Below are 26,274 nucleotides of genomic sequence, written 5' to 3' on the forward strand. Positions count from 1 at the left end.
CTGGGCAGAGGTCGTCCACCATCTTACTCCACCACGTGGCAACAGACTTGGTGAAGCATTAACCTTTAGTTGGACTCTTGAGGGGTCTTGTGACTTAAGCTTTTACCCAAATAAATACCCTTTATAAAAGCCAACAGATTTCTGGTACTTTGTTATCAACACCCCTTTGGCTGACTAATACAGTATCTTTATTTTTTAAGTGTTTTTTTTTTTGTTTTATATTTGTTACATTTTGCACAAAACTTATATACTAAATAAATATTAAAACTACAGGGAAGCGGATTTGGCTCAAGCAATTGGTCTCCCATCTACCATATAGGAGGTCCAGGGTTTGATACCTAGAGCCTCCTGGTGAAGGCAGGCGGGCCCATGTGGCGAGCTGGCCTGTGCAGAGTGCTGGCCCGTGGGAAGTGCTGCCCTGTGCATGAGTGCTGGCCCACTCGGAGAGCTGACACAGCAAGATGACACAACAGAAAAAGAGACACAGAGGAGAGACAATAAGAGACGCAGCAGACCAGGGAGCTGAGGTGGCACAAGAGACCCACTCTGGAAGGTCCCACGATTGGTTCCCAGAGCTGCCTAATGAGAATACAAGCAGACACAGAAGAATACACAGTGAATGGAAAGAGAGAGCAGACAATGGAGGGAGGGGGGAGAAATAAATAAATATTTATTTAAAAACAAAACAAAACTGCTTTCTTCTGGATATATACCTATCAATGGTATTACTGGGTCCTGTGGCAAATCTGTTTTCTGACTTTTTATTTTATTTTATTATTTTTTTTAAAAGATTTTTTATTTTTATTTATTTAATTCCCCTCCCCTCCCCCGGTTGTCTGTTTTCTGTGTCTTTTTGCTGCGTCTTGTTTCTTTGTCCGCTTCTGTTGTCGTCAGCCGCATGGGAAGTGTGGGCGGCGCCATTCCTCGGCAGGCTGCTCCCTCCTTCGCGCTGGGCGGCTCTCCTTATGGGTGCACTCCTTGCGCGTGGGGCTCCCCTACGCGGGGGACACCCCTGTGTGGCACTGCACTCCTTGCGCGCATCAGCACTGCGCATGGCCAGCTCCACACGGGTCAAGGAGGCCCGGGGCTTGAACCGCGGACCTCCCATGTGGTAGACGGACGCCCTAACCACTGGGCCAAAGTCCATTTCCCCTGACTTTTTAATAGCCAGTCTAACAGGTGTGAAATGATATCTCATTGTGTTTTTATTTACATTTCCCTAATCACAAGTGATTTTGAACATTTTTTCATGTGTTTCTTCGCCATTTGTATTTCTTCTTTGGATAGTTGTCTTTTCAAGTCTTCTGCCCATTTTTTAATTGGATAGAACTGAGAGCGGTGACAGGAATAGACATCTGCACATTGATGTTCCAAGCGTTATTCACGATAGCCAAAAGTTGGAAACAGTTCAGGTGTCTATCACCTGAAGTATGGACAAAACGTGGAATATACACCCAGTGGAATATTATACAGTAGTAAGAAGAAATGAAGTCATGAAACCTATGACAACATGGATGAACCTGGAGGTCATTGACCAGACACAAAAGGACAATTACTATATGATTGCCTTATTATGAACTAAATACATTGCGTGAAATGTAAATATGTGAAATATGAATATGGGTAGAATTGCATATATAAGGCCATTTTTCTTTGAAACTGAACAAATGTGAGTTAATGCTACAAAATGTTAATATCAGTCAAAAAAATCTCATTATACTAAGGAAACCAGACACATAGTACTACATATTGTAAGATTCCATTTATATAAAATGTAATTATAAATCAGTTTATAAAGTGAAATGAGATTAGGGGTTATGTAAGTCTGAGGAAAGAATGCTAAGGGATGTGAAGTCTTTCTTTTTGGAGTAATGAAATTTTTCTAAATATTTGAAATTGTGAATGTACAACATTGTAATTATACTAAAAGCCAGTGATTATACACATTGGATAGAATAGCCTGAAATAGCAGCCATTTACAGTGGGGGAAGCAGAGAGAGATTGAGAGGTGAGGAATTTTCTTGTTTGTCTTGTTTTTGTTTATTATTATTATTGAAATGATGAAAATGCTCTAATAATGCTTGAAGTGATTATAGCAAATACTGTTGATTGTACACTTTGGATGAATTGTATGTTTTATTAATAGGTATCAAAATTTGCTTAAAAAATACATTCTTTTGAAAGATGTTTCTAGTATTTCTTAGGTCGCTTTTGATATCTTTATTTTAATGAATGTCCTTACGTAGCTCCATTTTGAAGAGTTTTTATGTAGCTTAATTTAAATCTTTCTTTGCGATGTAGGTTTTCAAAATTGAACCTAACCATTTGGAATTGTCCTGAATGACATTGCAATGAGAGATACAGGCCATTATATATCATGCCATAGCCTACAGAATTGAGTGGGAGAGAGTATAAACTACAATGTAAACTATAAGCCATGCTTAGTGGCAATACTCCAATGTGTTCATTAATTGCAATGAATATACCACACTAACAAAAGAAGTTGTTAATGTGGGGAAGGGTGGGAGGTGTGGGGAGTGGAGCATATGGGAATCCCTTATAATTTTGTGTGTAATTTGTATATTTTGTGTAATCTAAGTATCTTTTTAAAAAAATAAAAATACATTTTTAAAAACCGAACCTAACAGCTTTCTTTTGAGTAAACATTTTCTTATCGATTGTGGTTCTAGAAACTTTCTAGAGCTTAAATGGTATTACTCTGATAGTGTTTTAAAAATTAATTGAGGTTCCCCTCATTTCTTTGGAATAAAAGTTCCATAGCCTTGCAGAAAGTCTGGCAGTATTTTAAATGATTAGCTATTCATAGACTATAAATAAGTCTTTTGTAAGCAGCCTAAAGAATTTGCTGGATGTGTGCTTAATAACAGGAATCAGAATACCTTTGTTCATGCAGTTGCTTGAAATGTTCCTCCTGCTTCAGAGATCAACCCACATTTGTTGGTTTTTATTATAAAAGGAAACAGCCATCACATGGTCTTGATATGGTATCTGAATATATGGTCAGTAAACTACTGTCTGGGATTGCTTCTCACAGGTCCTCCAAAAAATATCCCTTACCCCATTTATAAAACCATTCCAGCATTGTTTGGTAACAGCAAGCAGCACAACCCCACTCTCCTGGTATCAGTTTCTGTTTCAGATTACCAAAGAGCTGCCAATGCAAAGTACCAAAAATAGATTGGCTTTTATAAAGGGTATTTACTTGGAGTAAAAGCTTACAGTTCCAAGGCCATGAAAAGTCCAACTCGGCACCATAAAAGGTGCTTTCTCAGGGCCATCTCTGCCTGATCTCTGCTTCCCCCTCTGGTCTTTCTCTTTCTGACTCAGCAGTTCTGCTTTCTTCCTGATTTTAGCTACTAGCTATCAGGCATAAGATTCATCTCCTCTTGAGCTGCTCTGTGGGCCCAGCCTCTTGGTCACTTTGTGCTTAAGCAGACTTCTAGACCACTCTCACCTGGCATCGGGCTAGTCTCTTAGCGCTTCTCTCCTTGCAACTCAGCTGTGGGCAAAACAAGTTTTTTCTCTCACAAGGCAGAATCAAACATGGCAGTTGCCTTTTTCTGTGTCTGCCTATGTAAGTCCATTTATATCAGACCCAGCAAAAGGGCAGAGACATCCTGAGTCACGACTTACCAACATAGTCCAATCAGAAGCCCTAAAGCAATCAAGTAATCTAATCAAAGGCCCCTCAACTGAATTTAAGCAGTCAAAGGGTATCACACCTAGAAGAATAGATTTTTTACAAACATAATCTTTCTTTTTGGGACTCATAATCTCAAACTGCCACAGCTCCCTATAGTTGGTTGTATCACACAAATACCAGACCAAGAACCATAACGTGAATCTAAGCAAGTAACATCCAGAAGTAAAATGCTGAGCGATTCACTTTTGCTGGGTAGAAAAGTTAGTAAATTTAGTTATCTTGTATTATACTTTGGAGTAACCATGGATTATTTCTAATAGAAAATAGCTCCTTTTGAGTTATAGGCAGTTGTGATTATCAGTAAATATTATTAGGAAATGAATAATACTTACTTTTTATTGTCCTAAGTGTTAAAAGGTAATTTTAAAGATAGTGTATATTCGCGCAGTGCTGGTGCACGCAAGGAGTGCTGTGCCACGCAGGGGTTTCCCCTGTGTCTGGAGCCCCACGCCCAAGGAGTGCACCCCGTAAGGAGAGCCGCCCAGCACGAAAAAAGTGCAGCCTGCCCAGGAATGGCACCGCACACATGGAGAGCTGATGCAGCAAGATGACGCAACCAAAAAAAAAAGGAGACACAGATTCTGGGTGCCGCTGACAAGAATACAAGCAGACACAGAACAACACACAGCGAATGGACACAGAGATCAGATGACGGCAGGGGACAAGGGGAGAGAAAGAAAAATTAATTTTAAAAAAATATATAGTATATATTACTGCAGTTTGAAGATAGTGGCTTATATTTACTGAATTAGGTGGACAAGTTTGATTTCCTAATAGTAGAAAAACTATTGTTTCCTAAGGATCAAATTTCGTGATCAGATCCTGGCCTGGCATTTAAATGAGGCTGTGCTGAGGATTGTTCCTCAAAATCTGTGTTAGCCATTCAGTTGCTTCTAATTTGAAATTGTAGAAGGGTATTTCCTAAATCTCACACTGTGTGGGTAAAGGTAACTTTGTGAGGGCTTGGAGTATGGCAATTTGCAGCAGACACTCCTTAATTTAAAGCTCATTATAGAAGATACAGGCATATTACCATATTCATATGATTTGGAACCCAGTCTCCAATTTTTTTTTTTTTCGTTGTGGTATCTTTATCTGGTTTTGGTATTAGGATGATGTTGACTTCATAAAATGAGTTTTGTAGCATTCCTTCCTATTCAGTTTTTTGAAAGACCCTAAGCAAGATTGGTATTAGATCATATTTGAATGATTGGTAGAATTCACCTGTGAAGCCATTTGGTCCTGGTCTTTTCATTTTGGGGAGGTTTTTGATGGCTGTTTCAGGCCCTTTAATCGTGACTGGACTGTTGAAGTTCATTAATGTTCAGTGTTATTACTGTAAAGGCATTACTTCATCCATTTTATCCTTGGGCTTTCTCTTGTCATATCTTAACTATTGTCTCTCTTTTTACCCTTTATGTTACTAGTAATCTTCATTTCTACATTCTTCTCTAAGTCTTTCGCCCATGTTTTTTTTCCTTTCAGGCTGTAGGTACTCCCTTTAGTTATCTTGTAAATCTGGTCTTTTGGTAACATATTCTCTCAGTTTTTGTTTATGAAGGCTTTCAACTTACCCTCATTTTTGAAGGACAGTTTTGCTAGATAAGGAATTCTTGGCTGGCAGTTTTTCTCTTTTAGTACCTTAAATATTACCACTTTCTTCTCTTCTCCATGGTTTCTCATAAGTGGTCAGTACAATCTTATTGAGGTTCCCTTGGATGTGATGCACTGCTTTTCTCTTGCTGCTTTCAGAATCCTCTATCTATAGTGTTTGTCATTACGAGTAGTAGCTGTCTCAGAGTAGGTCTGTTCAGATTTATTCTGTTCGGGGTACACTGTCCTTCTTGGATAGTGATACTTAATGTTTTTCATAAAGGTTGGCAAGTTTTCAGTCATTATTTTCTCAAATATTCTTTCTGACCCTTTTCCATTCTCTCCTCCTGGGACACCAGTAGTGCATATTTTTGTGCATTTCACATTGTTGTTCAATTCCCTGAGACTGTTCCATTCTTTACATTCTTTTTTCTTTTCTCCTGTCTTATCAAGTTCATTGCTTGCTCCTTCACTAATTCTACCTTCCATCAATTCAAATCTGCTATTATATTCCTCTAATGTATTTTTAATCGCAACCATTGTGTTTTTCATTCCCATAAGCTCTGTTATTTTTCTTTGCAGGCTTTCAAATTGTTATGTTCATCCAGTGTCTCCTTAATATCCTTTATCTCTTTAGTTATATTTTCCTCCAACTCCTGGAATTGATTCAGGAAATTTGAATGATTATCATTGATCAGTTGTCTTACATCCTGTGTTTTGTCAAGATTTTTTTTTTTTCCTTTGGCTGTACCATCTCTTCCTGTTTCTTAGTATGGCTTATAATGTTTTGGTGATGTCTAGGCATCTGAATATGTTGGTGAATTTACTCTGTCAGTCGATTTCTCTCTCTTGCCTGGTGGTTTTGTTTCACTGCTTTTCTTTGATTTTTGGTTCAACTTATTCTAAGTCTTTAAAATTAAAACCACCTTTAATTCTAAAAATAGGGGCAGGGACTCACTGATGGGGCACAAAACTGCTCCAAGTGTACTAGGACAAGAAACTCCTAAAAGCAGTTTTTCTCTTTGCAGTTTCTCAGCCGACCAGCAGATGGCACTCAGCGAAACTTTCCATGGACTTGTCTCTTTCAACCATTTGCCTGTGATTCTAAATCTGGTCAGAGCCAAAATTCAAAGCTGGTTCAGCTCCCCAAATTCACTGAAAAAAAAACCACTCCCCACCCTCCACTGCACCCCCCACTTCCCAGGGAGGAAAATGCCTTTTCCCCTGTCAGTATGCTGCAGTGAACCACTGATTTTATCCAGGCTTTTTGCCTTGATGGTGGGGGATGCATGCCCTTCCCAGCCACAGGAATTAGCCGCTCATGGTTTTCATTTCCGTTTCTTCGTCTCCCTGTCTCTTTCCCTCATGTAGGAGGTGCAGCACTCTTCTGGTATGCAGATCCCCAAAGCAGCTCCTTTAGACACCTTTTTGCCTTTCCTTCATTCTTTTTGTGAGAGAATCGAGCTCTGCCTACCCACTCTGATGCCATCTTCCCAGAAGCCCTTTATTTGGTACCCAGTCTCTGGGAGAAGAATTTTTCTACCTCACAGGAGCCATAATAAAATTTCAAATAGGTTATAAAAAGATTATTTTTAATGCAACCTTGTAAAATAGGAACTTAATAAGAGAACATCTTCATTAGTAATCATTTCATAGTTCACCCTTAAGATACACAAAAAACTAAATTCTTTTAGAGATTATTATTTTTGTCTTTTTTCTTTAATAATAGTAATCCTTCAGAGCAAATAATTCTGAATAAACTCATATTCATGTTGCTTATGATAAAACTGTTTTAACATACACATTTTTTTCTTTTCTCCTATTTTGCAAGTGTTGACTCACATTTTGTCCTTTTTTTTTTTTTAAAGATTTTATTTATTTCTCCCCCCCCCCCGCCCCATTTTCTGCTCTCTTGCGTCCATTTGCTGTGTGTTCTTCTGTGTCCGCTTGCATTCTCAGTGGTACCAGGAATCTGTGTCTCTTTTTGTTGCGTCATCTTGCGTCAGTTTCGTGTGTGTGGCGCCACTCCTGGGCAGGCTATGCTTTTTTTTTCGCTCAGGGTGCACTCCTTGCGCGTGGAGCTCCCCTCCGCAGGGACACCCATGTGGCATGGCACTCCTTGTGCATGGAAACACTGCGCATGGGCCAGCTCACCACACGGGCCAGGAGGCCTGGGTTTGAACCCTGGACCTCCTATATGGTAAGAGGACGCTCTGTCAGTTGAGCCACATTGGTTTCCCATTGTCCTGTTTTCTGAAGGTTGTTGTGAAAGGAATAGAAGAACTTAGGAAATAAGCAAATGACTTTTGCTTTCTTCTCCCACAGGTCCCACTAGGGATGGCACAATCAGCGAAGACACCATCCGAGCCTCCCTGATATCAGCAGTTAGTGACAAACTGAGGTGGCGGATGAAGGAGGAAATGGATCGTGCCCAGGCAGAGCTCAATGCCTTGAAGCGAACAGAGGAAGACCTGAAAAAAGGTCACCAGAAACTGGAAGAGATGGTTACTCGATTAGATCAAGAAGTAGTAAGTAGCTCATTAACAAGTTGAGACTTTCGGTTTGAGTTATAACCATAACATAGTGTAGCTGTACTTTAATTACCCTGGACGTTGTGGTATAATAAGATTTCAGAAAATTATAGGTGTTTTTTAAGCATTTGAAACAACTTCTCTATTACTTTGTTTAAAATGGAGCCTCTATTTGGATTTGGTCTTCACTAGGAAGGTGCACTGCTTGCTCCTTTACCCTTGGGGATGCTGTTTTGGCCCAAAGGAGGACTACTTGAATGCTTGATGCTGCCAGACAGTTAGAAGGAAATAAGAATTTGAAAGCGCTATCTCTGTGATAAAGATCTGCAGACCTTTGTGCAGACTTAGGAGACAGTTCTATTTTGTCTCCAAATGTTGTTTGAGCTATATTAAAAAGTATCTTCATTGAACCCTTCTGATTTAATAATCACAGTATTTGGGTGACTTAAGAGTTGCATAAGTCTTTAACTCTTAAAGCCTTCTCATATTTGTATCAAACTGCTATCTCCTGGTGAGTCAGTGTGTCGACCCAGTGACTTTTGCTTTACGATCATTAGAGGCATTAGCATAATTAGAGTGCCGCCTTCATTCAACTCTCTACTTTCATCCCCATGAGGGAGAATTTATTCCAATAGATGAGCATTTTTAAAGAAATATCCAAAAAGGTATTGAAAGATTGAGTGTTGTAAGGAAAGTGATTTGTATGTACACATTAGCCTTAAAAAATGGTTCTTATGTCTCAAGTGCACTTAGCAATAGCCAGCTATTTTCAGAAGTTCAGGAAAGTGACATCAGCATAATCACAACCTATAACCACCACCTGCTGTTTCTTATAACTAGAGTACAAGTGTTTTGGGGCTCTGTGCATTGAATACTCTTTATAGACCAGGGAAAGTTACTCCTCCATGGCAGATGCCCATACTTCTTTGGAAGAAAGACCTCTTTTATCAGTTTCTCCAAGAAAATGGTTAGGGGAAAAAAGGTAAGGAACCTCCTGCTTGAAAGTATCTTGTCTGATAGCTTAGCTTGCAATATCAGAATTCAGTGTTCAGAATATTTCCAGCATTATCCTGTATTCACTCAGTATTTGAGATCATAACCTTTTCTCAACCTGTGATCAATGTGCTGTTTGAAACATCAATTCTCATCCATGATTTTAAAATTGCTTTATTTACTAGCAAGTCTTTCTGTGAAGTTGAGTCATAAATTTTTGACAAGTGGATAATTATGTGCAATTAATATAAAATCATGTTTGAACTGTTCCATTTTCAGGCTGAAGTTGATAAAAATATAGAACTTTTGAAAAAGAAGGACGAAGAGCTCAGTTCTGCTCTAGAGAAAATGGAAAATCAATCTGAAAACAATGATATTGATGAAGTTATCATTCCCACAGCCCCACTATACAAACAGATCCTAAATTTGTATGCAGAGGAAAATGCTATTGAAGACACTATTTTTTACCTGGGAGAAGCATTGAGGCGGGGAGTCATAGACCTTGATGTCTTCCTGAAGGTATGTCTTCTCACCCTGCTTTCCGAGATTTTGGAACTTGTGTTTTAGAAGTAGTAACCTCTAACCTTGAAAATCACATGGAGTATTTCTCCAGAATAGAGTGAGATGTATGGTAAGATATATAGCTGTGAATGGTGTCATCTATGGAATCCTGAGGATTGGTCTGAGTAAGGTAGAAAAGTGGGCTTGTGGCTGCAGTTGCCCACCCTACCAAGCAGCATTAAGATGAATGAAATTCTTCTGTCTTACTATACACTTGGGTGGGTCACAAGGTACAGTGACATTTCTACTCGTTCTTTCAGGAAACAAAACCTAAATTAAGATCACTGCCTGTACCATCACCATTTTTTCTTCCAGTTAATTTTCTTAGAGTTTCATAATTTTAGACCACTTTTTCCAGATTAAACAGCCCTGTAAGGTATTGGGCTTCCCTACAGATCCTAGGGCCAAAAAGCTTTTCTCAGGCTTAATGCTATTTTAGCATTAAGATCCAGTGAGCCAACTATAGTCCTGTAGTCTGTTGGGTCATAATGAGCATGGTTTTAGGAATAGCATCAGCCCTTCAGATATCAGATCCATCTGCTCCTGGTGCCTCACTGTACATGCTAGGTTGGTCCAGTTGCTTGCCGATCTTACAGCCCTTCAGATATCAGATCCATCTGCTCCTGGTGCCTCACTGTACATGCTAGGTTGGTCCAGTTGCTTGCCGATCTTACCCGTCTTTGGGTAAGTGCTCAGACTTCATGCCTCAGACCTGGTACTAGCACAAATGGATAGGTATAAGCCAGAAACCCAAGGAATCATTCCCTCTTTACAGTGTTCCCTGCTTGGGTGGAATAGCTTAGGGAGAGATGCACTTAGTGAGGCGAGAGAGTAAAAGAATTGGGCCTTTGCCATTTGCTAGGCAGTAGCTAGGGACAAAAACTAGCCCTGTACTTCTCATCCCTGCCCTTCCCTTTTTGCTATGGTTATTAAAGGTTTTTTAGTAACTTTGTTAGGACCACCACGTACCAGGTTTTCCTGGCTTCTTTGTTGTCCCAAGATGTAGCTCAAACTCCTGAGTCATATCTTGCAGTGTGGTGCTTTCCCTGTTGATAAGCCTTTATAGGGTGTCATAAGACTACTTGCCTTAATACATAATGCCAGCATCAACCTGTTGGAGTTTAAAAAACTACAGGTAATGGGGTACTGGTTCCAAAGGAAGGTTGGTGTAAGTGTTAAGTGTTCTTAGACCCCATTTAAGTTAACAAATTGATACTTCATGCTTGGGCCTGGATCAGAGCCTTTCTAAACTGTTCAAAACTTTTTCCCCTTTCCCAGCATGTACGTGTTCTGTCCCGTAAACAGTTCCAGCTGAGGGCACTAATGCAAAAAGCAAGAAAGACTGCCGGTCTCAGTGACCTCTACTGACTTCTCTGATACCAGCTGGAGATTGAGCTCTTCTTAAAGCATTCTTTTCTTCTCTTCCTTTCTCTTATCAGTAGGTGCCCGGAATAAGTTATTGCAGTATACCATTCAAGTGTAAAATATTTTGAATCAATAATATATTTTCTGTTTTCTTTTGGTAAAAACTGGCTTTTATTAATGCACTTTCTATTCTCTGTAAACTTTTTGTGCTAAATGTTGGGACTGATTATGCTAAATAAAATTTGTTGCATAATTTCTTCTTTATTGGACTTCTTTAGGAAAAATCCATGAAACCTTAAAAAGAAGCTCAGCTTTTAACTCGGCAAACAAAGCAAAATATCTATCTTAATTTGAAATTTACTAAGTTGAAATTTAGTATTCTATAGCATATAAAGAAAATTCTTTTTTAATATGGGTTCTAATCACATAGAAATCTAAATTTTGAGTGTCTTTTTTCTATGGAAGCAACTGGGTGGTATCCTCCTACTAGTCCCTGCCTAGATTTGTTTCCTTATAGTCCTGATGAATGAACCATAACCATTTTCATTAAGAAAAGAAAAATTTCTAGAAGAAGAATGGCCGATGCCAAGCTATACACCTGATAACTTATGTTAACTAGGCAAAATGATGTGCCCCCAATTAAAGGGGTGGGGATAGGAATGAAGAAGGTATAGTGTACATTGCTTCCCTGCTTTTATTGTCATTTGAAGTCTGTTTTCATGGGGAGTGACTGTAGCCAAATTTGTGACTTGAGCAATAAAGCTGTTATCTGTCCTCAGAACTACAGAATGTTCTTTATAGCGTGCTAGAAGGTTCATGAGTTTACAAAGAAAAGAACATTCTGATATGATATGTTTTGAGAGATTTAAGGAGCCAAGCAGCTCACGCTATACAATCTATTCTATATCAAGGAAGAAGGACCAACTTAATCACATTGAAAGGTTTATATATTTAGATTTTTTAAAAATCCATTCACAAAAAATCAGAGTAAAAAGTAGAAAGGTCAAGTCAAAGTTTATTTAGTGTTAAGACTGGAATTAACATTTAGAGTTATTTTTGTGTGTACATACTTTTATTTTTATGTTGTAGAGGAAATTACAGCTTTTTTAATAGTATATTTTTAAAAAAACATAGTATGTTTAAGCCAGCCAGAACAAAGAATTAGCATGTAACCTTTGAAAAGACTCAGAATGTATATAACACAATAAACCTAATACTTTCTTTTGGACCAACTGGCAACTAGATATATACAAGGCATGTACTAGTACATGAAATGTACCATAAATAATTCCATTGATGCAGCCAATTAAGAATTGTGAAAAATAAGTACCATCTAACATCTGGAGAGAGCTGGAAGGGCTACAGGTATTCTACCCTTCCCTATTTTCAACAACCTTTTGGAATTCAATTTTATTTAAAGTTCAGTGTATACAAATCCCATAACTGCTACACCACCACAACTGCTCTTTTCTTCAAACGTTGCAGAGTGGTAGCTTTAAACAACTTTAAAACTTGAACTCCTTCTGAATTTCCCAAAGTGTTTCTGCACTCTTTTTCAAACGACCTTCCTCTTCAGAAGTCAGATTTACCTTTATAATGTCTGTAATACCATTCTCTCCCAGGACACAAGGGACACTGAGGAATATTTCTTCATTTATTCCATAGAAGCCCTGAAATTAAAAGACTTAAAAATTATTTTTTTCTTTCTTCTAACAAAGGTCTGCCCTATGAGAATTGTCAGTTGCTTAGTGAATGAATGTCTTAGAGATTTTTGGGTAGGGATAATGGCAAAGAAATAAAGCACCAAAATAGAAAACAATTAAAACAGATTATTAGACATTTATTGTCCAGTCTTTCCATCATTTTTCCATATAGGCCCTAGACTCTTAACCATGCTTCCTGGGCTTGCCCTCACTTTCCCATCTCCTTGTTCCCAAATCACTTCCTATTAGGGGACCACTCTGAAATTCCTATTACTTTATAATCAAATATTTAGTCCTCCCCCCCCACCCCTTTTTTTTTTAAACCTTTCCTATTTGGTCCAGTAGAGGGATCTTACCAAACCAGGAGACTAACCACTAATATTTATATGATTAGTGCTTCTTTCCTTAGGCTTCTCCATGGGACATAATTGTAAGTATTAAGAGAAGCAACTCAAAATGTGTCAAAATACCCACAGTGGTTCCAGTGTCACTGGATATTGTAAAGTTAGTTCACTCAGTTAAATTATAAATATGCAAGAAGACATACTTTTTTTCTAATTTAATAAAAAATGTCACACTAGGGCAGACAAAGGTCTATAGAAATAGGACACATTCTGGCTCACTCTCAGAGCTGCAACAAAGGATAGCCTTAGGAAGAGAGAGGTTTCCAAAAATCAACATAAAAGAGTAATACTTCTTCAAATGTTCTTTTCCCTGATTTTATGTTAAAGTTAATGATTTTTCAAGCATGAGCAACTACCTTGATGATGGTGGAAACTGGATGCACTCTCCTCAGATTCTTCAAAATACTTTCCACTAAATCAGCTACAGATAGGCCAATGGCCCAAGAAGTATAGCCTTTCAATTTAATAATCTCATAAGCACTATGGAATTAGAAATAAGAAATTATGAACATAAGTTAGTTTGGAAGAAATATCATTGAACATCCATTTTTTGGCAGCCTACCTGATAATGCCACATAACTGAAATATTTACACTGATAATTTCTATAAATTTTTATAGGAGCTGGTTATGTAAGATAAACATTACATTATAAGGTTAAGTACAGAGATCCAGAAATTAATATGAAAGCCATTCCACTATTAAAAGTGAAAACTACAGCAACAATTTAAACATATTTATCTGTCAACCAACAAATGAGTGCCTATTCATGTGCTAGATACTAGAGTAGGATCAGCAATGACCCAGTCCTTGACTGCTTAAGAATGTATAACCCGGTAAATAATTAGATAACTGCACAAAAATAAAAATAGAAGTGCTACTGAAAGAAAAGTTTAGGAACTATAACAAACAATTTATATTTGAGGGACCTAATCTCATTTCCTCTGACAAAATTCAGGCTAACAAGGTACTGAAAATGTGAAACTAACAATATTACCTAGCAATCACTTCTTTGTGGATGTTATCCCACTGCTCGCCATCTTTATCACTTCCTAGACCTGAGTTCAAATTTTGAAGAGAGACACCAGCAATATTCACTCCACTCCACACGGGAACTAAGAAAAAGATACCAGAGAATATAGCTATTACATGGTAGTATGAAACAGGGTTTTTGTGATTTTTCTCTTACCTTAGAAAAACTTAAAATTGCACTGAGTGGTTTATTACTAGGAGTATTCAACAGAACCATCAAAATTCATATGTCTAATTGAGCCTCAACCCAGATCTGCTCAGTCAAAATCTTCAGGGCTTCATAATTCTATCATCTTTGCAGAGCTTTTAAACTAACAACTGTAAGTTTTATCTTTACTTCCTTCAAATCCTTTGTCATTATGTTAGAATGAGTTCAAGGGTTCTTCACCAGAAGACACCAAGAAAAAAAAAATTCTGCTTTTACCATAACACCCTTGGCTCAACTTCATTTTCTCCAGGTATGCCCATCCCTTAATCAAAAGAATTCATGTTACTTGAATTACAATGCTGACCTTTCTGAGATAAGAGTATCCCAACTTAGATATAAACCACATCATGTTACTTAGTGCTATGTTAAGAAAGCCCTATACCAGGAGTTCTTAAGGGGTCCATAAGCTTGAATTTAAATTCAAAAAAACATCATTCTTGTGGGGCCATGTAGGTGTAGGTGTGATACGATAATTAAATAATACACAGTATAGTGTGGACTTAGTAATGGGTCTGTGGTTTTCGTATGACTGGCAAAGGGTTCCATGGAACTAAAAATGTTAAGAACCCCCTACACCTTATACAATTAACCATCCATATGTAGGATTATAGTACCAGTCTCACTTTTTAAAATTTACTAGTATTTTTGGTGCATTCTTTTATTGTAAAAATAATAAATGTACTAACATTTAAAACACTATAAATGGGCCTGAATTAGAATAATAGTCCTTTCTCCCCAACCAGGAGCTATTTTACTTTTCTCTCTAATGAATATAGTCAAAATATGTTTCATAGAGTATAGCGCTCAATGTTGCTTTAGGCTTACCACTTGAGTCTCCATGCTCTCCAAGGATCCACCCGTGACAGCTTTCAGAATGAATACCAAGCCTCTGCCCAATTAGGAAACGGAAACGGGCAGTGTCCAGATTACAACCACTTCCAATAATACGGTTTTTGGGAAATTTACTCAACTTCCAGACCACATAAGTTAAGACATCCACTGAGAAGGAAAAATTCAAATCAGAAAATGATCTCATCTGAAATTATATATTTTTTAGATTTACTAAACTAAAACTGATAAATCTGAAAACAGTAATTCTCTAGTCATGTCCTGATTTGCCACAATTCCAGCAATATTTACCCAACAGAAATAAATTATGAAATGTTTTCATTGCTACTCTGCATAGCTTGATATGCAGACATAGAAAATTTCCAGAAACATGAATACTTATCAACTATTTTAAATTTTTTTTTTCTGAAACTAAATTAGACAAAAAGCTTAGCTAGTTGTTTAATGGGGAATAGAATGAAACAATTCTAGATAATGTAAATGTTAGGAGAACTTAATCAGGCCTTAGCTCCATGAGGCAAGGGAAAAGTTTTGGCAACCTCTCATGAATTGTGTGGATTATTTTTTTTTAAATAATGTTTAATTAGCTTTATCAAAATACTTTCCTTTGTGAAGTTAATTTTTTAAATGATGAGTATTAACCAAAAGAAAGTGTAGCTTTAAAAACAGTTCCTGGCACCCTTGCTGACCCTTCCTCCACCCCACCCCCAGGTGCAGTGTGGAGCCACCCTGCACTCCCATTGTGGGTTCCTGGCCCCTTTCCAGAAGGAGCAGAGTAACCGCTATACTCTTATGTGGATGTTGGGGCCAGTCTATCAAGTGGCAAACTGAAAAACTGAATCAGGAACTGTATTTAGCTTGCCATCCCAGGACTTGCCCTGCAAGCAAAAGCAGTTTGCAAACAGCTTAAGCAGTGTAAGAAATGATTAAGTCAGAGAGCAGCCTGGGGCAAAGGAGTAGCTGCTTTAATAAGGGGCTAAACCTTTGATAAAGACACCAGCTAACATGGAACCAATTTGAAAAGACCATGAAAGGTGTTTTTGTGTTGGTTTGTTTTTCTTAGTTCCTGGCATTCAGGAAAATTTCTGTCATATTAGATAATTAGCTCAGAGGCTAAATCCTAAATTTAATGCTTTAAAAGATTAATGTGTACAGTGTGCAAAAAAAGACAAGACTGCAAAACAAACAGGAACTGACAGTCCATCCAAAGGAACAAGATAAAAATTAAGAAACTACCACCAAAGAGGACCAGTCTTTGGTCCTGCCAGACAAAGACTTTTTGACTTTTTAAAAATGATCCTCAGTATGCTCAAGGAGATAAAGAAAACAAAGAGAAAGAACTAAAGCATATCAGGAAAATGATGAATTAACAACATGAGAATATCAGTAAACACATAGAATTTTTAATAAGGAACAAACCAGAACTACTGGAGTTGAAGACGACAGTAACTGAAATGAGAAATTCCCAACAGGGTTTCAACAGCAGATTGGAGCTAGCAGAAGAATCAGTGAACTTGAAGAAAAGACAAGAAATGATTCAGGCTAAGAAACAGAAAGAATAAATAATAATATATATATATATTTTTAAAAAAAAAAAGCTGTGGTGGTTTGCTGCTACATGCCCTAGAAAAACATTGCATTTAATCCACTCCTTTGGGAGTGAACCCAATGTAAACAGGACCTTTTGAAGAGGTTACTTCAGTTAAGGTGTGGCCCAAATGACAAAGAATCCTATTATTGAAGGCCTTATAGGCAAGGACACAGAGTCAGAGAAAACAAGAGGAAGCAGCCAGAAGCCGAAAGTCAAGAGAACTGAGGAGAGGCCAACATACGCATCATCACATTGCAGAAGTCTCAATAAATTAAAAAGTATTTGAAATCATACAATGTGTCTTCTCCAACCACAATGGAATGAAGCTACAAATCAGTAATAGAGGGAGAAGAGAAAAATTCACAAATACGTGGAAATTAAACACAAACAGTGGGTCAACAAAAAGAATCACAAGAGAAATTAGGAAATACCTTGATGCAAATGGATGAACTGTATGGTTTATTAATATGTATCAAAATTGATTTTTTTTTAAATAAAAGGAAGATAATCCATAATGGATATTCCACAATGGTGTGGTGTGTTGGTAAAGGGGTGCTGTGGGAATTCTACACAAATGCATGATTGTTTTGTAAGTTCACAACTTCTGTCATAAAAATATATTTTAAAAAGATCTCAGTGAGAGTCTTTCAAACAACTGGAGGATTTAGAAAAAGTAGAGCAAATTAATCCCAAAATGAACAGATGGAAGAATATAACACAGATTAGAGCAGAGATAAATGAAATAGAGAATAATAAAATAAAAACATCAGAATCAACAAAACCAAAAGTTGGTACTTTGAAAAGAATAAAATCAATAAAACCTTTACTGAGACTGACCAAAAAAAGAGGATGCAAATAAATCAAGTCAGAAACAAAAGGGGAACATTACTACTGACCCCAAATTAAAAGGATTATAAAAGGATACTATGAACAACTATATACCAACAAATTAGACAGCCTAGATGAAATGTGCAAAAATCTACAAACACCCAAACTACCTATACTGACTCAAGAAGTTGAAGATCTCAAGACAACAATTACTCCACTTCTATTCCAGTAAACCTATGTAGGTGGGACTTTTTGATTAAATTACTTCAGTGAATGGCCTCTGATTAGATTGCATAACCCAGGATGGAGCTTAATCTTTTTACTTGAGTCCTTTATAAATGAGAGAAACCTGCAAAAACACCGAGAAAAAGCTGCAGAGACAGAAAGAACCCAGAAGGTCACAGAGGAAACACTGAGGAGAAAAAATGCCACAAAAGCAAAAGGTTGAAAGCAATAAGACCTGGAAAAGGAGCAGATGCCTCCACATACCTTGCCATGTGAGAGAGGACTCCAGGATCACAGGCTGGTCTTCTGAACGGATGCCTTGATTTGGATACTTTTTCATGGCCTCAGAATGGTAAGCTTTTAATCTAATAAATTCCCATTGTAAAAGCCAATCCATTTCTGGTATATTGCTCCCAGCAGCTTTTATCAAACAAACAATCAGTAGTCAAAAACATCTCAACAAAGAAAAGCCCAGAACCAGACAGCTTCATTAGTGAATTTTACCAAACATTCCAGGAGGAATTAGCACCAATCCTGCTCAGACTCTTACAAAAAATTGAAAAATAGGGTACACTCCCTACAGTTGATAAGGCCAACAGTATCCTCACACCAAACCAAGATAATGATACTACAAGAAAAGAAAATCATTGACCAATGTCCCTTATGAATATAGTTGCAAAAATCCTCAACAAAGTACTGGCAAACTTAATCCAACAGCACATTAAAGGGATTATGAGCCATGATCAAATGGGATTTATCCCAATGATGGAAGGGTAATACAAAATAAGAAAAGTAATGTAATACACCACATCAACAGATAAAGGGAGAAAAACACACAATAATCTAAATCGAGGTAGAAAAGGCATCTGAAAAATCTAGCATCCTTCCTGATAAAAAACATTCAAAAAGCTAGGAATAGAAGAAAACTTCAACATTATAAAGGACATATGTGAAAAACCCACCACATCATATTCAATGATGAAAGGCTGCAAGCTTTTCCTCTAAGATAATGAACAAGACAAGGATGCCTATTGTCTCCCTACTATTAAACATTTTACCACAGCAATTAGGCAATAAAAAGAAATAAAAGGCATCCAAATTAGAAAGGAAGAAATAAAACTTTCCCTTTTTGCAAATGACATGATCCCATATATTAAGAAAATCTCAAAAAATCCATGGCAAAGCTACTAAAGCAAATAAACAATTCCAGGAAAGTGGCAGGGTTATAAGATCAACACCCACAAGTAAGTAGTGTTGTTTTGTAGGGTTTTTGGTCTGTTTGCTTTTAAGGTACCAGGGTCAGGGATAACCCAGGACCTCATATGTAGGAAGCTGGCACTCAACAACTGAGCCACACAGGCTCCCAAATTGTTTTTTTGTTTTTTTACGATGCACCAGAAACCAAACTTGGGACCTCCCATGTAGGAAGCAGATGCTCAACCACTGAGCCACATCAGCTCCCCAACCAGTAGTGTTTTTAAACACTAGTACCGAACTATCTGCAAAGGAAATGAGGAAAAATATTCCATTTACAAGAGCAAATAAAGGAACCAAATGTCTAGAAGTAACTTTACCCAAGTAGGTACAGGAAAACTCTAGCACTGCTAAGACAAATTTAAAGAATTAAATAAATGGAAGAACATTCCGTGTTCATGGATTGGCAAACTAGTATTTTTCAGATTTTAATTTTACTCAGTGGTATATAGATACCTATTCAATGAAATTCCAATGTAAGTTCCAATAGCCTTTGCATTAATGGAAAAACCATTCATATAAATTATATGGAAGATTAAGGGGCCCTGAATAGTAAAACCTATTGTAAAAAGAAAGTTGGAAGAATCACACTTACTGGTTTTAAAATGTATTACAAAACCACTATAATCAAAACAGCATGCTAGAACTAGAATATATGTATGTCACTATTACAATGTTAATAATATGGTGATATATGGGAAAATACAACTAAGGTAACTTATGGACTATATTTAACAGTCATACAGGAATTGGATGGGGCTCAAGCAGTTAGGCATCCACCTGAGTTTGGTTCTCAGTGCCTCCTAAGGAAGACGAGTAAGACAGCGAGCTGACGCGCATCAATAAGATGACACAACAAGGACACATAACAATGAAACAATGAGAGAACAGAGATGGCTCAAGTAATTGGGCACCTTCCCCCACAGAGGAAGTCCCAAATTTGGTTCCTGATGCCTCCTAAAAAGAAGACAAGTGGACAGAGAGCACACAACAAACAGACACAGAGAGCAGGCAGAGAGAGCAAACAACAAGTGGGAGAGAAATTTTTTTTAAAAATAGTAACACTGAAAAAATTTTTTCATCAATTGTAACAAAGATAATACAGCAGTGCTAAGGGTCAGTAATGGGAGGGTACAAGGGCCATGTGATCTTTCTTTCTGTGTTGATGACAGTACAACTCTGTGATTAGACTGAGAGCCACTGAGTGTACACTTTGATAGAATACACAAAACTATATAATACAGTGAATCCTGTGGTCAATGGTGACCTATGGTTAAAAGTACAAATATATGAACATTCTTTTTAATATTACATGATGTAAATAATATGGTGGTATAGAGGAAAATATATGTAATGTAAGATACAGACTATAGTTAGTAGTAATATTTTAATACTCTTTTATCAATTCTAACAAATATTAGACTAATGCAACCTGTCTACAATAGGGAGGTGTATGAGAATACTGTGTTTTTGCATGACTTTTCTGTAAACTAATACCGTCTCAAAAAAAAAAAAAAAACGGCATGGTACTGACATAATGACAGACATAAGGAATCAAATTGAGAGTTCATAGTTGCCTTGCCAATTTGCATACAGGGCAACACTTACTGCAGTGATGGAAGGGAAACCATCAAAAACAAAGCTTTTGCATTTTTTAATTTTTTGATGCCCCAATTTATTTTTACCTTAATTTTTCTAAATTAATATGTATTCTATATTCCATTTTACTACTAATGGAACCTGGCAATATATTGGGCTTCATTTTTTAAGAAGTTTTGGATCACAGAGAGGTTCAGCAATGGCAGTGGAAGAATACTGAAGTGGGATGTTATTGACAGGGGTGACATGGTTGGCAGGGAGTTCTCCAGGACATGTATCCAGGGTACATAAAAATGTATGGATATTTTCATAGTGGTTACAATTAAAAACAACAACTGAGGGAGTGCGGAGTTCCTAGCCAGGGGAGCTCTATCACATTCCCTAAAGGAACAGCAACAATCCCCCAAGTGCAACAGCAAAGACCAAAAAAGAAGGAAGGTCCAACAATGAGCCCTTGATACTAATGACTATGCTTGTGAGCCTGTGCACCTGAAAGAAGAACAAGGCCTAGAGCTTCAGGGTGCCTAAGAGTTACCTCCTGAGAGCCTCCGTGTTGCTCAAATGTGGCCAGTCTTGAAGCCAAATTCAGCATGTAAATGCATTGCCTTCCCCCCAGCATGGGACATGACTCGCAGGGATAAGCCTCCCTGGCACCAAGGGATTACTACCAAGTACCAGCTGATGATGTGACTAGAAAATGACCTTAAATAAAAGGGTCAACTCAGACCAGCAGAATATCTCAATCTATAATATCTCAATATATAATACCAGGAGTTAAAAATGCTTTTTGACCTTGAATAAAAGGAGGAAATGGAAAGGACAAATGAGTTTATATGGCTATAAGTCTCCAAAAAGAGCCAGGAGGTTATCAGAGGGGTCGCCCTTATGCACACCTCAGTAGAGTCCCAGAGACAGCTAAAGTAGATACAACCCCAGGTATTGGTTCTTCTGAGGGCTACAGAGACTCACAGGTTCTATGGTCATGGCAGATGGAGTTCAGTGCCATGTCACTTGGCCCTACTTTGGAGTTTGTGTTTCTGAATGTGATGGAGTTGGACTCAGATGTGATCTTTGTTCACAAGCTTCTCCTGTTAATTTTACTGGATCTGTAGTTGGTGCTGGGGTTTAGTGTATACCCAGGGGACCTGAATCTCTGGACTGACCATGTGATAGCCAGTCCCTGAGCCTCAACAGACTTGCAACTCCTACACTCTGGTTTATTGGACTTACCCCACTCAGCTAACAGGGAGGTGATGAAGGTCAACCACCACACCAGGGAGTCAATAGTGCCTACAACTGAAAGCAGGAGAATTGCATCCAGCATCCATGTGGAATCTAAGCCCCCTCTTGATATAGATGTGGAGTGGACACAACCATTCCAGGGTCCACAGGATGGAGGAATAGTATATGGATTAGAGTGGACTTACTGATATTCTATTCATGAACTACTGTGATTAGTAATCGAAGAAAATGTGGCATTGGTGTGGACAAAGTGGCCATGGTGGCTGCTGGGGGTTGGGAGTGGAAGAGATGTGATGTGGGGATGTTTTTGGGACTTGGAGTTGTCCTGGGTGGTGCTGCGGGGACAGTTACCGGACATTGTATGTCCTCCCATGGTCCACTGGGTAGACTCTGGGAGAGTGTGGGCTATGGTGTGGACCATTGACCATGAGGTGCAGCAGTGCTCAGAGATGTATTCACCAAGTGCAATGAATGTCTCATGATGATGGAGGAGGTTGTTGTTATGGGGGGAGGAATGGGGGGAGGGAAGGAGGGGGTATATGGGGAACTCATTTTTTTAATGTAACATTAAAAAAGTAAAGAAAGTGAAGGCAAAATAAATAAATAAATAAACCATATTGGGAAGCAGACTTGGCCCAATGGATAGGGCGTCCACCTACCACATGGGAGGTCTGCAGTTCAAATCCGGGCCTCCTTAACCCATGTGGAGCTGGCCCAAGCACAGTGCTGATGCGTGCAAGGAGTGCCCTGCCATGCAGGGGTGTCCTCCATGTAGGGAGCCCCATGCACAAGGAGTGCACCCCATAAGGAGAGCTGCCCAGTGCAGAAGAAGGCGCAGCCTGCCCAAGAATGGCGCCGCACTCACGGATAGCTGACACAGCAAGATGATGCAACAAAAAGAAACACAGATTCCTGGTGCCGCTGATAAGGATAGAAGTGGTCACAGAAGAACACATAACGAATGGACACAGAAGAGCAGACAACTGGGGCGAGGGGGAGGGGATAGAAATAAATAAATAATAAATCTTTAAAAAATAGAAAAAAAAACATATCTATGATCAAATGATATTTTTACAACGGTGCCAAGTCCATTCAATGGTGAAAAAAATAGTCTCTTCAACAAATGGTACTGGGAAAGTGTATACCCATACACAAAAGAATGAGTTGGACCCCTTCCTCACACCATATACAAAAATTAACTCAAAATGGATCAGAGACCAAAACTGTAAAAGTAGAAGAACACAAAGGGCAGTATTTTCAGGACCTTGTGTTAGGCAATGTTTTCGACTTTATACAAAAAGCACCACCAACAAAAATAGATAAATGGGACTTCATCAAAAGTTAAAACTTTTAAAGAACTTCATTATTAAAGTAAAAAGGCAATCTATACAATGGGAGGAAATATTTGGAAACCACTTATCTCTTAAGGGTTTAATTCCTGGTGAGGATTTAGAGAAACAGGAACCCTTACACATTGTTGGTGGGAATGTAAAGTGGTATGGTAGCTGTGGAAGACAGTTCAGCAGTTCCTCAGAAAGCTAAAGACAGAATTACCACATGACCTAGCAATCCCACTTCTAGGGAAAGAATTGAAAGCAGGGACTCAAGCAGATATTTGCACACTGATACTCATACTGGCATTATTCACAACTGCCAAAAGGTGGAAGCAACTGAAGTGCCCTACAACAGATAAATAGATTAACAAATTGTGGTATATACATAAAATGGAATATTATTCGGCCATAAAAAATTAAGTTCTTTTTGTGTGATCTATGTACCGGGGGGGGGGGGGGTGAATGGAAGGGAAAATTTTACTTTCTATATATGTTATAAGAATAATTTTTAAAAAAATAGGATTCTAGAGCACAGTGAATCCTAATGTGAACAGTCTAGACTACCATCAACAATATAATTATAATATTGTTTCCTCAACTGTAATAAAACAATCACACTAATGCAAAGTGTTTATAATAGGGAAAATTGTGTGAGGGGTGGAATACGTGAGAACTCTGTACCTGATGCATGGTTTTCTGTAAAATAACCTCTCGAATAAAAAAAATTAAAAAGATAAATGGGAAAGTTATTTTCAGGGATGGATTAATCAATTAGAAAAGTCTCTTACATGATTTAAGAGGAAAAATGGGCAGTGTCCCAAACAAATAATATTAGGAGTAAAATATGGGATATAACCACAGATACACTGGAAATTTAAAATGCTATAAAATATGAAAAAATTGCCAGCAAATGTTAAAGTTTGGATGAAATGGATAACTTTTTATGAAAATTCCTAATATACTCAAGAAGAAATGTAGAATTTGAATAAACAAATACATAGTAATAAACTTCAGTCAAAATTTATATCCCCTCACCATTTCATATTGTTTTACAGATGCATTTTGTAAAACATGGTACAGCTCATTCTTGTCTCATCCAAACTCTTAGATAGCAGGAAAAAGATTGGTGGTGGGGGATATTGTAAAACCTTGACGCCAAAACAGTAATAAACCCAGAACATTTATTTACATGGATTCACAGATAGTAAATGTAAAATATATTTAAGTAGGTTTTTAAAAAAATACTATGACCATATAGAGTATACCCCAGTTATATACAAAGATGGTTCAAAATCAGGGAACTTATTAATATATTACTCCACACAAGATTGAAAGAAAAATGTGTGATCATTTTAATACTTCTAGACAAACATGATGAAATTCTGAACCTATCACAAAACATCATAAAACAGTTTTATAAATTAATAAAATAAAACTCAGCAATGTAGAAAACAGTGATAGGTAATGAGTTTTTGTTTTTTGTTTTTTATTATTATTATTGGAATAATGAAAATACTCTATTATTTGATTGAACTGATAAATGTAAAACTATGTGACTATACTAAATACCTTTGATTGTACACACTGGATTAACTGTATGCTTTATTAATATGCATTAATACAAGTAATTTATTTTTTTTAATGTAGGAAACAGAAGGAAACTTGCTTAACTTAAAAATGCTATCTAGGGAAACATATGTGGCTTAAGTGATAGAGCTTCTGCCTACCATATGGGAGGACCTGGGTTCAATCCCTGGGGCCTCCTGGTGAAAAAGAAGAAGAGAAAGCATGTCCACGCAGCAAGCCAGTGCCCTCAAGACTGCCCACGTGACAAGCCAGTGTCCCACGCAAGTGAGTCTCACAGCAAAAGAGAGATAAGGGGAGGGTCAAGGTGAAGCACAGCAGATACCAGGAACTGAGGTGGCACAATTGACAGGGAACCTCTTTCCCCAACAGAGGTCTCCAGGATCAAATCCTGGTGAATCCTAGAGGAGAGAAAATGAAAAAAGAGGACAACACAGACAGCAAAAACAGCAAGATGGAAGGAGGGGAAGGGGGGAAAAGAAATAAATCTTTTTTTTTTTTTTTTTTTAAAGGTATCTAAAAATCAAAATAGGGAAGTGGATGTGACTAAAGCGACTGGGCTCCCAACTACCATATGGAAAGCCCCAGGTTTGGTTCCCAAGGTCTCCTGGTGAAGGCAAGCTGGTGCAAGCAGGGAACTGGCCTGTGCAGCAAGCTGACACAACAAAAAAGAGACACAAAGGAAAGACAATGAAGGACACAACAAACTAGGGAGCTGAGGTTGCTCAAGCAATTGAATGCCTCTCTCCCATGTCGGAAGGTCCTGGGATCGGTTCCCTGTGCTTCCTAAAGAGAAGGAGAGAAGATAAGACAGGCAGATACAGAAAAACATGCAGTGAATGGACACAGAGCAGACAGCAAGCACAACTAGCGGGGGGGAGGGGGGGTTATACAAATAAAATAAATCTTTAAAAAATAAAAAATAAAAACCAAAATAAGCATATATAGTGAAGAAATTTTAGAAGAAATTTCATTAAAGTAAAATCCTAACTATTACAATACTATAGGAAAAATGAAAGATCTTAAAGAATAGACAAAATTCATTTAGAGAGGACAGAAATGCTTAATAGAAAATTTCTGGTATAACTTTAAATTAATAAAGAACAGAAAGAAAATGAATGAACAACGCCTCAGAGTTCTAGAAGTTGGGACACTATTAAGCACAACAATAAATGCATAATGGTAGTACCAGAAGGAGAGAAAAGGACAGAAAAATTATTGGAAGAAATAATGGCTGAAGACTTCCCAAATATGAAAAACATTAATTTATACATCTAAGAATCTCACACTGAACTCCAAGCAGGATAAACGGAGACTCCCACTTAAATATTAGATACATCACAATCAAATTATCGAAAGACAAAAAGTCTTGGAAACAGCGTATTACATAAGAGAACCAAAATAACTCAACAGGGAAACAGACTTGGCCCAGTGGTTAGGGCGTCCGTCTACCACATGGGAGGTCCGCGGTTCAAACCCCGGGCCTCCTTGACCCGTGTGGAGCTGGGCCATCTGCAGTGCTGATGTGTGCAAGGAGTGCCCTGCCACGCAGGGTGTCCCCCGCGTAGGGGAGCCCCACGCGCAAGGAGTGCGCCTGTAAGGAGAGCCGCCCAGCGCGAAAGAAAGTGCAGCCTGCCCAGGAATGGCGCCGCCCAC

At 38.0% G+C, this 26,274-nt stretch overlaps 2 protein-coding genes across 4 annotated transcripts in view; one reads left to right on the forward strand and one right to left on the reverse strand.

The window, feature by feature from the left end:
* Nucleotides 1-11,020, forward strand: part of TSG101 (tumor susceptibility 101) — a 59,890-nt gene extending 48,870 nt beyond the window's left edge. For all 3 annotated transcript variants that reach the window (XM_012521888.4, XM_004484261.5, XM_004484262.5), the window contains 3 exons: nt 7,643-7,845; nt 9,121-9,360; nt 10,681-11,020. In XM_012521888.4, the coding sequence (XP_012377342.1) occupies nt 7,643-7,845; nt 9,121-9,360; nt 10,681-10,770 (533 nt within the window). In that variant the 3' untranslated portion in view covers nt 10,771-11,020. The remainder of the gene's footprint in view (nt 1-7,642; nt 7,846-9,120; nt 9,361-10,680) is intronic.
* A 745-nt stretch (nt 11,021-11,765) lies between these two features.
* Nucleotides 11,766-26,274, reverse strand: part of LOC101441375 (L-lactate dehydrogenase A-like 6A) — a 50,473-nt gene continuing 35,964 nt past the window's right edge. Inside the window, exons 5-8 of the mRNA XM_058305655.2 lie at nt 14,938-15,111; nt 13,870-13,987; nt 13,231-13,354; nt 11,766-12,437 (exon numbers count right to left, since the gene is read on the reverse strand). Of these exons, the coding sequence (XP_058161638.1) occupies nt 12,273-12,437; nt 13,231-13,354; nt 13,870-13,987; nt 14,938-15,111 (581 nt within the window). The 3' untranslated portion in view covers nt 11,766-12,272. The remainder of the gene's footprint in view (nt 12,438-13,230; nt 13,355-13,869; nt 13,988-14,937; nt 15,112-26,274) is intronic.

The sequence above is a fragment of the Dasypus novemcinctus genome, chromosome 10 (assembly GCF_030445035.2).
Source record: "Dasypus novemcinctus isolate mDasNov1 chromosome 10, mDasNov1.1.hap2, whole genome shotgun sequence".
Lineage (NCBI taxonomy): Eukaryota > Metazoa > Chordata > Mammalia > Cingulata > Dasypodidae > Dasypus > Dasypus novemcinctus.